General features: G+C 42.2%; 1 protein-coding gene across 1 annotated transcript in view; it reads left to right on the top strand.

The window, feature by feature from the left end:
* hsd17b4 (hydroxysteroid (17-beta) dehydrogenase 4) overlaps positions 1-13,343 on the top strand; it is a 30,018-nt gene extending 16,675 nt beyond the window's left edge. Inside the window, exons 13-25 of the mRNA XM_008289153.1 lie at positions 3,850-3,962; positions 4,201-4,324; positions 4,534-4,585; positions 5,536-5,607; positions 7,855-7,958; positions 8,075-8,140; positions 8,561-8,630; positions 8,742-8,848; positions 9,849-9,935; positions 10,039-10,122; positions 10,272-10,410; positions 11,554-11,681; positions 12,643-13,343. Coding sequence (XP_008287375.1) covers positions 3,850-3,962; positions 4,201-4,324; positions 4,534-4,585; positions 5,536-5,607; positions 7,855-7,958; positions 8,075-8,140; positions 8,561-8,630; positions 8,742-8,848; positions 9,849-9,935; positions 10,039-10,122; positions 10,272-10,410; positions 11,554-11,681; positions 12,643-12,732 — 1,236 coding nt within the window. The 3' untranslated portion in view covers positions 12,733-13,343. The remainder of the gene's footprint in view (positions 1-3,849; positions 3,963-4,200; positions 4,325-4,533; positions 4,586-5,535; positions 5,608-7,854; positions 7,959-8,074; positions 8,141-8,560; positions 8,631-8,741; positions 8,849-9,848; positions 9,936-10,038; positions 10,123-10,271; positions 10,411-11,553; positions 11,682-12,642) is intronic.

Below are 13,343 nucleotides of genomic sequence, written 5' to 3'. Positions count from 1 at the left end.
TAATAAATTGGCAACTCCAAGAAAGTAGCTAAGCTGTTGGCTCGCTATACGGCGTACAATCCGGAAAGTATAAAGGGTTTTGTAATAACTATTTACTAATTTTCATTTTTTATTTGATCCAATGTTAATATGCTGCATTGGACACATGAAATGAAAAGACTTACAGTATTTAAAATATCAAAATGATCAGCAACACAAATATAAAGATAAATATGAAATATTAATCAAATTACATTCAACAGAAACTTTAACTATATTTTGAGTAACAGGATTTGATCACATGACATTTCATAGGTAAAATGATTAATAAATTAATCAAGAAAATAACTGGCAGAATAGTAGGTAATTTCAATACTTTGAAGCACTAATTTAACAAAGCTGTTTTATCTACTAACAGAAGAAAGTGGAAAGAGACACATTTACATGTATTTTACCTTTAACAAAACAGTAAAGACAAAAAACACCAGGATGGAGACTTTTCTTAAGCGTATAATGTTAAACCACCAGGATGCCCCCAAAAACTGAACTCTCTTTTACTTCAGGGTGAAGTTTTATCTTGATAAAGGGATTTTTATTTTTTCTTTCCCTCCCTGATCCCCCAAAGTAGCTTGACTTTACACCTACCGCTGCACCAGCTCCTCAGCTGCAGCTTTAATCTAACACCATTAAATCCCCAGTAAAGGGATGTAGGAAGGGTCCTCAAAACCACCATATTTCCCACATCTACATTTAAATGCAGTTTTAATTAAAAACAGGCCTCCAGAGGCTTTCCACCAGCTGAGATGATATTACGCAGGATGTGAATCACGCCGTTCTGCCGAGCAGTATTGTTCTGAACAACGCCTATCAGTGGCGGTTAATTTGACAGAAGGGTGACTGCAGGACGTCTGTGTTTCCACGGATGTATGTTTATTGTGTACTTTACAGGTTGTCTTTTAATACAACCCTGATTTAATGAATAAAGGAGCCGTTCGGTTCTGTTTGCACTCTTCTGTGCGTCACGTCAAGGTTCTAACGCTCTCCATAATACCGCTGCTATCAATGCAGTGATAAACAATAAGTGTTTCTGGAGCTGTGGCTGCCACAGAGGACCCTCAGGGCCTCGGTGGTGTGTTTCTGGGAATTTAGCACCAGTGGAGGATTTCATACTTCAAGCGGTTTATTTTATGCCAACGAAATACTTTCTTTTTTTTTTCTTCATGATGCTTCAGTTCCCTTAGAGTAGCATTGTAGTATATTTGTTTTTGAAACGCTGGATATTATAGTAGTTTTATAGCCTTTTTGTGCACGTAAAATGAAAAATTTCAGGGAGCTCCGCAGCGCTAACACCTTCCTGTTGGGTGAAACGATTATTTGAAATATTATTGGTATTGCCACGTAGACCAGTACAGTGTAGAGGAGCTGCAGGTTTTTTGTTGAAGGTAAAATGTGTCCCAAAATACTAAATCATTGTGGTGGAACTTACAAATCATGTTCTCCTGATGTAAGAGAATGTGCTTACTTGACTGCAGCAAATTAACAGTCGTTTTAAGGTTTTTTTGACGAACTAAAACCGTGACACATTGTGATATCGTTCCAAATGATGTGCTCTGTAACCCAAAGCTAGTGTATATGTAATCTATAGCTATATAAGACTCAAAGAAATGAGACACCGAAGACATGAGCATAAATTGTAGAAATTAACAAGTTTAGAAATGGTATTAATTTTCTAATTAGTTTTGTTGCTTGCAGGTTTCTCCAGCTTCTGTGATGTAAAATTAATGATCGGTTTGAGTATTGAATGGGATGAGCTCGCTCTGGGATTGATGAGAGCTTTAAAACATTTACTATACGGCTCAGGGCTCCACCTTTAGTGAGCTTTAAAAGGCATTTGCGACTCTGTGTCATTAACACTTGATTGCTGTGACGGTCCGTCCAGGAGCTTCGGCCCGTTTTCCGGCTGCTCGTTAACAGAAGTGCAAGCTCGAACCGAACGTCGCTCGGCTTCTGGCCGCCGCTCAAGATCAGGAACCTGTTTTAAAAATTGTGCTGATCCTTCACAAAGCTCTTCCTGGTCCGGCCCAGGAGTACATTTCTGAAATGCTGATTCCTCTCAACTCTGAGATCACACAGGTCCTCAAACTAATGACTGCTGATGATCACAGATTAGATCACACATGTGGTCAGGCCAACTTTAACCCGAGGAGAAGCTTCTCATATTCTCCAGTCTTATGAAGACGTTTCCGTAGCTTTTCGGCGGTTGTTTACTCGGCTTTGTTTTCCACCTGCAGCTTATTTTTTTTTGGCTTTTATTTCCTCTCCTTAAGTCTTATCTTTTTTTCCAAAATACATTAAAGGATAAATTCAAAGACGTCTTTCCTGAAACCGTAATCAGGTGCCGGCATGAAGAGTAAAACACCTTTTGTGCTTGTTGTAATTGTTCCTCCTTTTCATGCTGAATGTTCAACGTCTTAATGCGCTTTTAATGTAAGCGACAGAAGACAAAAAGGTAGCGTCTTCGTTTTGTTTGAAGTCAGACAAAGCCAGTGGAAACTTTCCAAAGCGCGTGTTTAGGACAAAACTCCCTCTTTGTCTTCCTCTAGACGCAGTGCGGGTTTATTAGCAACACATTGTATTGAAAAGTCATTAATTTTGGAAGATATCCACTTAGTTTGTTTAAATTGGCCGGCTGCAGCCTCGTATTATCTGCAGAGGGAAAAAAAACATTTGAATGCATTCTTAGAAGGAGAAAAACTATCCTTGAAGGTTGTAGTCATTTTAAGAACTGCTCTTTAAATATTTCAGCTTCCCTTTATTGCTTCTCCTCCTTTTAGCATCCTAAAAACACACATACAGAGTTCAGATTCAGATTCAGATTTGTTTTATTGTCATTGTAACAAGTACAACGAAACGTAAGGTGCAGTCCTTTCAGTGCAAAAATATAAATATAAGAACTTGTAGAACAATAATATAAAGGAAATGTATATATAAAAACAAGCAAAAAGAAATGAACTCTGTATACAAGATGAAATTAAATAATGAGCACGGTGTATTATTTCACAGAGTGGATACTGGGCAGAGGTAGTGGAGTTGTATATTGCACATTATTTTGACTGGGAGGCATTTATTGTTCTAACAGCAGTAGGAAAAAAGCTGTTTTTTAGTCTGTTAGTCCTGGTTCTGATGGCCCTGTACCGTCTGCCTGACGGCAGAAGCTCAAACAGAAAATGTCCCGGGTGGTAGGAGTCCTTCAGGATGGTGTTGGCTCTCCTGAGGCAGAAACAGCCATGAAGGTCCTCCAGTGTGGGCAGAGGGCATCCAATGACCTTCTCAGCCATTTTGGTGACCCTCTGTAGCGCTCTTCTGTTTGCCACTGTGCAGCTGGCAAACCACGTACAGAGGCAGTATGTGAGGATGCTCTCCATGGTGGAGCGGTAAAAAGACACAAGCAGTCTCTGGCTGATGTTGTTCTTCCTGAGGATGTCTCAGGAAGTGGTGCCTTTTTCGTGCCGTCTTTACCAGCTGTGTGGTGTTCTTATTCCAGGTCAGTTTCTCCTCAATGTGAACTCCCAGGAAGCGGAAGTCACTGACCCTTTCCACACAGGCCCCACCAATGAGAATGGGCTGAATGTCAGTTGTAGTGTAGCTAAAGAAAAGTACAGATTCTGTATGTTTCCAACTACTCCACAACATTAAATATTAGGCAGGAGGTGTTAATGTCATAATACAAAATGGCGAGATTAATTAATTTACTCTGTGCGGCTGCAGGTCTAATGATTTGTTAGGAGTTGAGCTAAACTAAACCAGAGTGTTTGCGTTTTTTTTCTTTGTTGAAATTGCAGGATAACTTTCCGTTTTCTCTCCTCTCAGTCTGCGGCAGTGGGACAGAAACTTCCACCGTCCACGTTCCACTTCACCCACACCCAGTGCATCCTCTACGCGTTGGGCGTCGGCATGTCCACCAAGGACCCGGACCATCTTCGGTGAGTTTGCGACTGTAGCTTCCCCCCAATTTGTGTGAGATTAAACTGGAAAACATGGATAATCACCACTTCAGTCACTACTTTTACTTTGACCTGCTTAAGAGGAAAAAAAAAACACTGGAATGCGTCCACGCTGACACACGCCTGTGCCGCCATCTGTGCAGTTATTTTTGTTTGTCTTTATCTGTAAACTGCTCCTACAAAAGCTTTTTTTTTTCCCTACTTCACTCACACTTAGGTTCCTGTACGAAGGCTCTGAGGACTTCAGCTGCCTCCCCACCTTCGGGGTCATTGTTTCCCAGGCGTCCATGATGGACGGCAGCCTGGGCTCGGTGCCTGGACTCGACATAGATTTAACACGGGTGAGAAAACACGCACGTGAACGGACAAAGTGTCTCCGTGTGCGATCCTGTTTACATGCGTTTGAGCTTCTTGTACATATGTCGTATGCATATTCGTATCCATATGGTACGTTTCACAGTAGCAGGACACACATTACTCATGCTAATGAGGCTTCAGGACTTTGGTTTGATTTGACATCGCAGCTGTTGGAATGTTGTTTTTCCATCAGGTATTGCACGGAGAGCAGTATCTGGAGCTTTACAAACCTCTGCCAACCTCAGGTAAGTCCTCACTGATTATAGAGTTTAAGTTCTTATTATAGACTTTACATTAAAATACCTGCATTGGAAGCTATTTTAGAGCCGCACTGAGTCACTTCACCTGTATTCATGTCATTTAAGCGGGACCAGTCTGAGTTTAATAGTTAATTTAGTCTAAAACTGATGACCTTTGCACGTCTTTATAGGCCCGTTTTTATGATTCATCTCCTGATATAAACTATAAAATGGCTCTTTTTATCTCTTAATACATTTTTAACTGTATACGTCCTATAACGGCGTATCCATACCGAGGTTATGTCTACATGCGTCTCAACCCAGCCTGCGCTTCATCTGTTGCCGTTGCATTCAAGTCACAGAGCCGGGTTTTTGTTTTTCTAAAAGATAAATCCCTGACAATCCATCAGCAAGCCAGAAGGTCGTTTAACAACAGTCGCTGCTGTTTTTTGAAGATATTTCAGGGATCCTCAAAGACTCCAGAAGCCGTGGGTATATTGTTTAGCGCATTGTGGGGAGAAAAAAAAAAGATTTTTAACCTTTTGTGACTCTGCTTGAAATTTATGAACAGAGATTTAAAAGCAGAGATGGTAGCCTTTGTTAGAGGTGTACAGGGTGAAGAAAATTGAAAAAAAGTTATTTCCCACTTGAGGATTGTTTCCTGTTTGACTGAAAATGTGAAGAATTCGAATCAACCATCAGATTTTTGGCACTTTTTCTTGAAAAACGACTAAAGCAGTCAAACGGTTGTAGATTAATTTTCTGATTGATTAATTAAGATCTGGCACAAATAAAGTGAAGAGACATGCCACCAGCCTTTGAGGAATGTGGAAGTACTTCACTGTTGAATGACATTTTCCAAACAGTCAAGGATGCTTTGTGAATGTAATATCATGAATTACACAACGATTTCAGTCATCTTCACTCTCAACTCAACTGCTGAAATCTATCATCAGGTTCTCTTACCTCTGAGGCCACCGTAGCAGACGTGTTGGACAAAGGATCTGGTGCCGTCATCCTCCTGGACGGTGAGTTTCTTCACCCTTCAGGGCTCAACTTTTATCCCTCTATCCATTATCTATACACCACTTAATCCTCACTAGGGTCATGGGGGGCTGGAGTCTATACAGCTGACTATCACAGGGCTACACTTAGAGACAGACAACCAAGCACACTCACATTCACACCTACACACAATTTAGAATCACCGATTAACCTCCATGCAGAAAGATCCCTGATGTCCTAACCGGGACACGAACCGGCGACCTTCTAGCTGCAAGGCAACGGTGCTAACCACCGAGCCACCTTTTATCATAACGTATTTATTCCATATTCATTTGTTTTTCATCCCCTTCTAATGCGTCTTTTCCTGAAAGTTGCCTCTCAGGCTGAATTAATATAAGTTAATTTACAGTCTGTGTCTGCAGGGACAGAAATAATGGACCGAGAACGGCTCATATTTTTGTTTGACAATCCCGTAGAGATGGATGATATTAGAACCGCTCTGATCTATAATTAATCCAACTTAAAACAAATAACACGGGACCAGAGGTTCCCCCGAGCGCTCACGGAGGGGAGTTCTATGAAATTTCTTTAGAAACCAGTCGGCTTCTGTTAAAGATGGAAGTTTTTTTTCTGGGGAAGGCGGCCCGTGACGCCATCGCCCCGTGGAAGCAGCTTTGTTTGTCTTTATGCCTGGTTATGGTTTGAATTGGCCTAATGAAATTAATCAGCCGGCACATTGACCGTAAAGGCGACTTGATTCCTTCTGACAGTCACTAATTGTTTCTTCACATTCAGTTTCCATGGCGCCGTTTCCTCCTGTTCTGATTGGTGTCTGGCATGTGTTCCGCTCACAGTTTATAGCTAATGTGGCAACATGAGGCGCTGTGGGCAGCTGAGCATCATTCGACTTGATTGCCAGTCAGAGGAACTGTTTTGTCCCTCCGTCGTCACCATGCACTACACGCTGGTGTCTTTATCTGAAGCATGACCACAAATGATCAGCTCAGAGCTTCTTAATGATTAAAAATAGTAAAAAGGATTCTATTGTATTTAAAAATAAATATCATTTATTGCAGCATTAACAGGGTCGTTGCAGATTTACATGATTTTGAAGGTGCTAAACTTTAACATTTCCTTTCTTTCTACTCAGTGACACATAGGAGACCAGTGTCATAGTGTTTACTGCACTGGATTTATTACAACATGAATCCTTGTAAATTTGTTTCCATTCAGTGTTTTTTTATGAAAACCCAGTTTGTGAATCCAAATACTTTGTTAAATAAGATTTTCCATTAACATTATATGATCACTTTATGGATTTATTTGGATTAAACTCCCCCAATTTATTATGTTCAAAACCTTTCTTTACTTTAGGATACAAGAACATTAATATGCAGCTTACACATTAATACTATATTAACTCTAATGAATTAAATGCCACCATCAACTGTATAACAAAGTTTACTGCACGCATCATATCTGAGGCTAAAGTTGTAGTTAAAGTGCATTAAAACCAGCAGCAATAAGAAAATAAACATTTACTTACTGAATGGATCCTTTCAGTGTCTGTGGTTCGATCAGCCAAAGGTCCGAATTACAGTGAACTGAAAACTGGTTAAAACCAGCCAGCGGAAAATAAAACTTTGTCGTTATTTACCCGAACGTAGCAGCACATTTTTCTCAAACTGTTAATTATATCAGAAGTAAATCCAAACGAGGAGGAGACCTGAGTTTACGGTGAAGGAGAGTCAAAGCTGCCTCTTATGACCTGTCAATCAAATAGCCACGCCCCCTCAATATGGTAGAAACTTTGACAATTTATATAAAATTCAATATTTATTTATTTACAGATTGGCCACCTGATCTCTGGGTTTGAACATGGAAACCAACGAGAAAAAAAAATCCTGAGCTGTAGGAAAGTTTTGTGATCTGATCTCCCTGTTTACACTTGGAGTCTATGGGAGTCAGGGCTTTTTGGAGCCAGCACCTAGTGGATGTAGTGGTACTGCAGGTTTTTACACTTTGGGTTAATTTTTCAGGGCCTGTTGCTACGTCCATCTTTCTTATACAGTCGCTGTAAGCCACTGATGGACCCTGGCTAATCTCATGCATGGTGTACAATTTTTTTGCTTACAATACACACATTATTGAACAATTAAATAACATAAGAAAAATTTCATATGCAAGACTTTAGCTTCACTTGCTGTTATCACCCCGTAGCATTGCTTTTATTCGCCCATCACACCACTGATGCCACCTTTCCTTCACAGTGAACACCTACAGCGGCCGTGAGCTGGTGTGCTACAACCAGTTCTCGGTGTTCGTGGTCGGCGCTGGAGGCTTCGGAGGAAAGAGGACGTCTGAGAAAGCCAAAGTACGTTTCCCCACATTTGAGTTGCTTCGTCAAAAAATACACAGAAACGAGACATCATTACTAAATGTTGCCTCATGTTTGAGTTATTTTTATTATTTGTGTTTTAATTCCTCCAGGCTCCTGTGCCGCCTCCTAAACGGGCACCAGATGCTGTGGTGATTGATTCGACCACAAGAGACCAAGTGAGTGCGTCTGTGTGGGTTTTGGTGCAGAATAAATCAGCTGCATTCATAATATGTGGGTGAAAATAGGACATATTGTTTTGCGCTTCTGAAATAATCATAAAGTTCTCGACAAAATGTTCTGCAGAAGTGTTGAACAAGGTTTTCATACTGTCTTATATATTTATATATATATATATTAATAAGAATGCTGACTGTATGATGCAGCAAAAAATAAAGATGGGGGAATAAAAAAAAACTAAATCCCTTAAGCAATTTAAATGACTGCAACTATACTACTTCAAAGACATTCTTATTTTAGGTGTCTCTTCTATTGCCTTCATGATAATTTAATTTCATCCCACATCTGTGTATGAAAAGTTCAGGGGTTTATGAATTAGATATAGATCTAAACAATGTCTGTTTCCCCTGCGGTTACAGGCTGCCTTGTACCGTTTGAGCGGAGACTGGAACCCTCTTCATATAGACCCCAGCTTTGCTGCCATGGGAGGTGAGAGCATCTTAATGGGTGTCACACGGGTCATGATTTGTTTTGTTCTGGGTTAAATCTTTCCCTGCAAATACTTGAACTTGCTTGTACTTACAAATGCTCTTTGGTCAGGTTTCAAGGCTCCCATCCTTCACGGCTTGTGCTCCTTCGGCTTCGCTGCGAGACACGTCCTCAAGCAGTTCGCCAACAACGACCCGTCCAGATTCAAGGCGATCAAGGTGAGGGCTGCCTGAGGTTTGAACCCTGCTGTTCATTTTCTTTTGTCCTCATGCAAGGACCTCGTGTAAAGACATCCATCCATTATCTATACACCGCTTAATCCTCACTGGGGGGGCTGGAGTCTATCCCAGCTGACTCAGGGTGAAGGCAGGAGACACCTGGTGCACAACTACACAAATGTTGACGAACAAAAAGGAGTCTGCATCCGGTGCGAAACTGGACTGAGAGCTGCTGTTCCTTCTTGATGGTAGCTCTCTGATCCTTGACATGAAGGCTGGCTCGTCCTGGCTGCTGACTGACTCACAATGTGTTGTTTTTCTTGCTGCTCCTGTTTGAACTCTGTGGAGAAATTGCAAATGCACACCTACCAGTAGCCAGAAAAGAGTTTTTATTTATTTTTTATATAGATAACGGTGATCTTTGACCTCTAAATTCTAATCAGTTCATCCTCAAGTCCGAGTGGACATTTGTACAATTTTGGATGAAATGGCCTCCAGGTGTTGAAGAGAAACTGTTCACTAGACATTATCTAGTGTCATGGCTTCATCATGTTTTATCAAAACCAAAAACCACTTCTACTGGCCAGATGTGAACAAATACAAGAAATGGGTCCCTTTCATTGAACTTATGTACTTCAAATTCTTCAGGGCATTGAATTATTAGTCTGGACAGAAATGGATTTAAACTATAACTTGACTGTTAGACCAAAGCGTACAACCATAAGGTGGTACAGTTGTGACTCGATAATCCGACACTAAATGTAAAACCTTCTTCTATGTCGGATAGCAAGGCTGTCGGATTGTCAAGACGGAGGTCCAGATACGAGGAGGGCTTGATGCTGGAAGGCTCATTAGTTAATATTTATTGTTCATAGTTGTGATAATAACTAGTGTATTGTTAGAACATTGAGGTGAATCCAGGTGGTTCCATGATATAAAATGACTTAATTACAGATCCACTGTTGCCACCTCCTCATTTTAATCCTTCTGTGTTGCTCAGGTTCGCTTTGCGAAGCCGGTGATGCCGGGTCAGTCGCTGCAGACCGAGATGTGGAAGGAAGGCAACAGAATTCACATCCAGTGCAAAGTGAGTGTTCAGCAGCAGCAGCGCGGTTTAGCGGATAAATGAGTTTGATCTGTCTCAGTGCTGCTTTCTGCTCCCTGATCAGCAACTCGTCTCTCTCGTACAGGTGAAGGAGACGGATGCCGTCGTGTTAGCCGGGGCCTACGTGGATTTACACGCATCAGAAGCTTCTGCAGAAAAACCCACACAGGTACATGAGTCTGAGAAAAGAAAGCAAAGTCTTTCATGGAGCTCCGAATCTGTTTTCCTTTTAGTTCTGTTGACAGTTTAGATGAAATTAATTTGTGCTTTTGACAGATCATGATAATAGACATCCATGTTCTTTCTACCTTCGTGCAGGCGGGAGGCCTTCAGAGCGAGCTGGTGTTCGCAGAGATCGGGCGCCGCGTTAAAGACATGGGCTCTGAGTTGGTGAAGAAGGTGAACGCTGTGTTCAGCTGGGAGATCACCAAGGATGGCAAGAACGCTGCGCAGTGGAGTAAGTGGACTGAATGCTGTGCAGACACATTACGCACACCGCTATCGCATCAGTCAGATCAGTGTTTAGCAAAGGAAGTCGTTTTTGCAGCAAAAAACATCAATTGTCTTCATTATTTGACTGTTTTTGCAGAAACCAGAGCACAGATAAGATAAAGCTCTCAGCTGTGAGGAGCTAAGAAGTTTATAATATTAGAATCAAGAGCATTTATGATACATGAAATGTGATTCTTTTTGGATGGAACTTTTGAAAATGGAGGGTCCCATAAAGGTTTTTTTTTTTTTTTTTAAAGATCTGATGTGTCCCTGCAAAGTAACTAATACTGCTGAACTGTGAGGAAGCTTCTCACTCTGAATGGCTCACCTCAGAAGCAGTGAGAGGCAGGATTACACGGAGCTGGGTGACCAGCTGGAACACAGCAGCTCAGTAAAACTCTCACCGGCTTGTAAAGCTGGGAGGTTATCGAGCTTTAGGGAGGCTCGAGGCAAGGCAGAAGTAAACGTCTTCATATCGTCACGGCTCCATGTTTACGTCCACCACAAACTGACAGCGATGACTGTGACACCACGTGACCTCTACATCCCGTCACTCCTCTGCTCTCATTCTGCATATTTTCAGTTTTTCCTCTCTATCTAATAAAACAATGTCATAAAAGAAAAGCAGAAGATGGCCCAGATTTGCTAAGATGGATATAACTTCCCCTGTGATTAATCTGCTAAACACATCTGACAGAAGAGGCTGCTGCTCGCGTTGCCCGGATGATTCACGCGCCGCTCGTTTAGATTTCAGGGTCAGGACTGATGCTATGATGGATTTACAGCTCCACAAACCTCCTGTCAGCATTAAATAATTGCACAGCAGCTCGCTGGAGTGTCTCCTGCTAAATTTGTTGTTTTTCTTCGCTCGTGTTTTAACCCCGTATCAGTCTCAAACATCACAGGATAAACTCTCACACCGGCCAATGAAACAAAAGCTGAAATATCAGTTAATTCGATCCAAATTAAACATTTTTGCTCACAAGCAAACCGGAGTGAGATCTGTTAATGACTCTAAACATGAGTGAGCTGTGGAAGCAGATGAAGCCGTCAAGTTTTTACGCTCGTGTTCCATCATCCAACTCTGCCTTTTTTTCCCTCCCGCCAGCCATTGATCTGAAGAACGGCAGCGGCTCCGTGCACAGAGGACCTTTCAGCGGGAAGGCGGACGTGACCTTCACGGTGTCGGACGAAGACTTCATGGAGGTGGTGCAGGGGAAAGTCAACCCTCAGAAGGTGAGCGCTCGGACCTGCTCGGCCTCAATCGCTCTGTTACGTCACTAATTAGTCGGCGTGCAGCTTTGTCTCACGTAGAAGAGAATTGTGTGGTCAAATAAGCTAAAAGGCCTCATGACGATGTGGCTTTGATGGAAACGTAGCCTCATATTTTAAGTCCCGGCTCCTTTACGACGCTAAAATGGCTCCTTGTACATTTTAATTAAAGAGAAAGTGCCTTTGAAGGGCCCTTCAATCGGCAGCGACTTCATCCTTGATCTCGTCTTGTCTGATTAAAAATGGAAGCGATGATCTATCAGACCTATTTCAGAAAGCACTCAGCGCGGTTAATCAATCGACACTACTTGTTATGTCTGCAGCATCTCATCTGTCACTGGGAGTGGCCGTCACTGTACTGAATTTATTTGCTTCCTGGAGCGCTTGATATTGATCTGAGGCCTGCGTGAGTGTGTGCGCTCTTTAAAAGGAGTGTCAGCAGCGGGCCGCGATGCCGAAGATCCCTCAGGCGGGGTCTCTTCCACTCTCTGCCACGATGAAAGGAGAAGCTGGAGAAAGATTAGTTGATGGAGTTGAGAAGGACACCGCTAACTGTCGTGCGGGGTCGTGATAACCCCGCCTGCTGATTGATTTTAGCAGAGGAGAGCGGCGCACATCGTCAGGAGTTCAGACTGCTTCACCCAGCGAAGGGACTCCTCCGCTGCATACTCAGCCTTGGACCTCATGAATATGGATGGTCTTCCATTGTTCTGCTGCCAGAGCACCAGTGGTCACATATTCCCTTTTTGCCCGAGACCTGGCTTTGCTGCTTTTTCAATCGTGTGAGATGTTTGCTGCAGGCGTCTTGGCCCTCTTTTACTCCCTGTGTACTGAAAAACAACCAACAACCTGCCTGCTGTTGAACAGACTTTGTGCTTTACTTTAAAAAACAAAACCCTCATGTGTGTCCCTGTTGTCTTGCTAGGCATTCTTCGCTGGCAAGCTGAAGGTTAGAGGAAACATCATGCTGAGTCAGAAGCTGGAGGTCATCCTGAAGGACCACGCCAAGCTGTGAGCTCCTCTGCCAACCAATCGGACGACTTCAGGACCTAACCAGACTATCGGCTCTCTCTCCGTCTGCCTACTTTTCTTGTGTATGCTGACACACTTCTCCTCTCAAGGGAAACGCATAAACAATTCGCAGTAAGATTAGCCGTGCTTCAGCAGCAGTTCAGCAACATGGTCAGGTCTTCTTTCAGCAGCTTAAATCAGAATCCAGCCACTGGCTTGTCTTCCCCCTCGAGCAGGTCCAGGTGTACCAGAGACCACTGTAGGCGCAGAGTCCAAAAGAGATTCCTTTGCTTGTGTAGATTTAGAAACTTCTTGTTGCGTCTTGAGCTGTTTCCATCAGGAAAAATGATACAACGATCCAAATAAGAAATTAATTGTTATAGATGAACCTGAATGAAGTGCTAACAGTTAAAATCTAATCCGGTCTTTAATGGTAGCTGGAGTCAGTGGTTTGTTTCACTAATTCAAAGTCAGAAACAGTTTTATGTGTCTGATGCTGTAATCAACGAGTTGCAGAGTAAAAACGGCTTTCTATGGATTTTTACTAATGTAATTGTCATGAAGTTGCTCTTCTATGAAATAAAAATCAAAGCAGTTTTCTGTTTCATGCTTTAA

The sequence above is a fragment of the Stegastes partitus genome, unplaced genomic scaffold (genome assembly GCF_000690725.1).
Source record: "Stegastes partitus isolate 25-593 unplaced genomic scaffold, Stegastes_partitus-1.0.2 Scaffold596, whole genome shotgun sequence".
Lineage (NCBI taxonomy): Eukaryota > Metazoa > Chordata > Actinopteri > Pomacentridae > Stegastes > Stegastes partitus.
The sequence above is the reverse complement of the archived record's forward strand: the minus strand, read 5'-3'. Positions and strand labels throughout refer to the sequence as shown.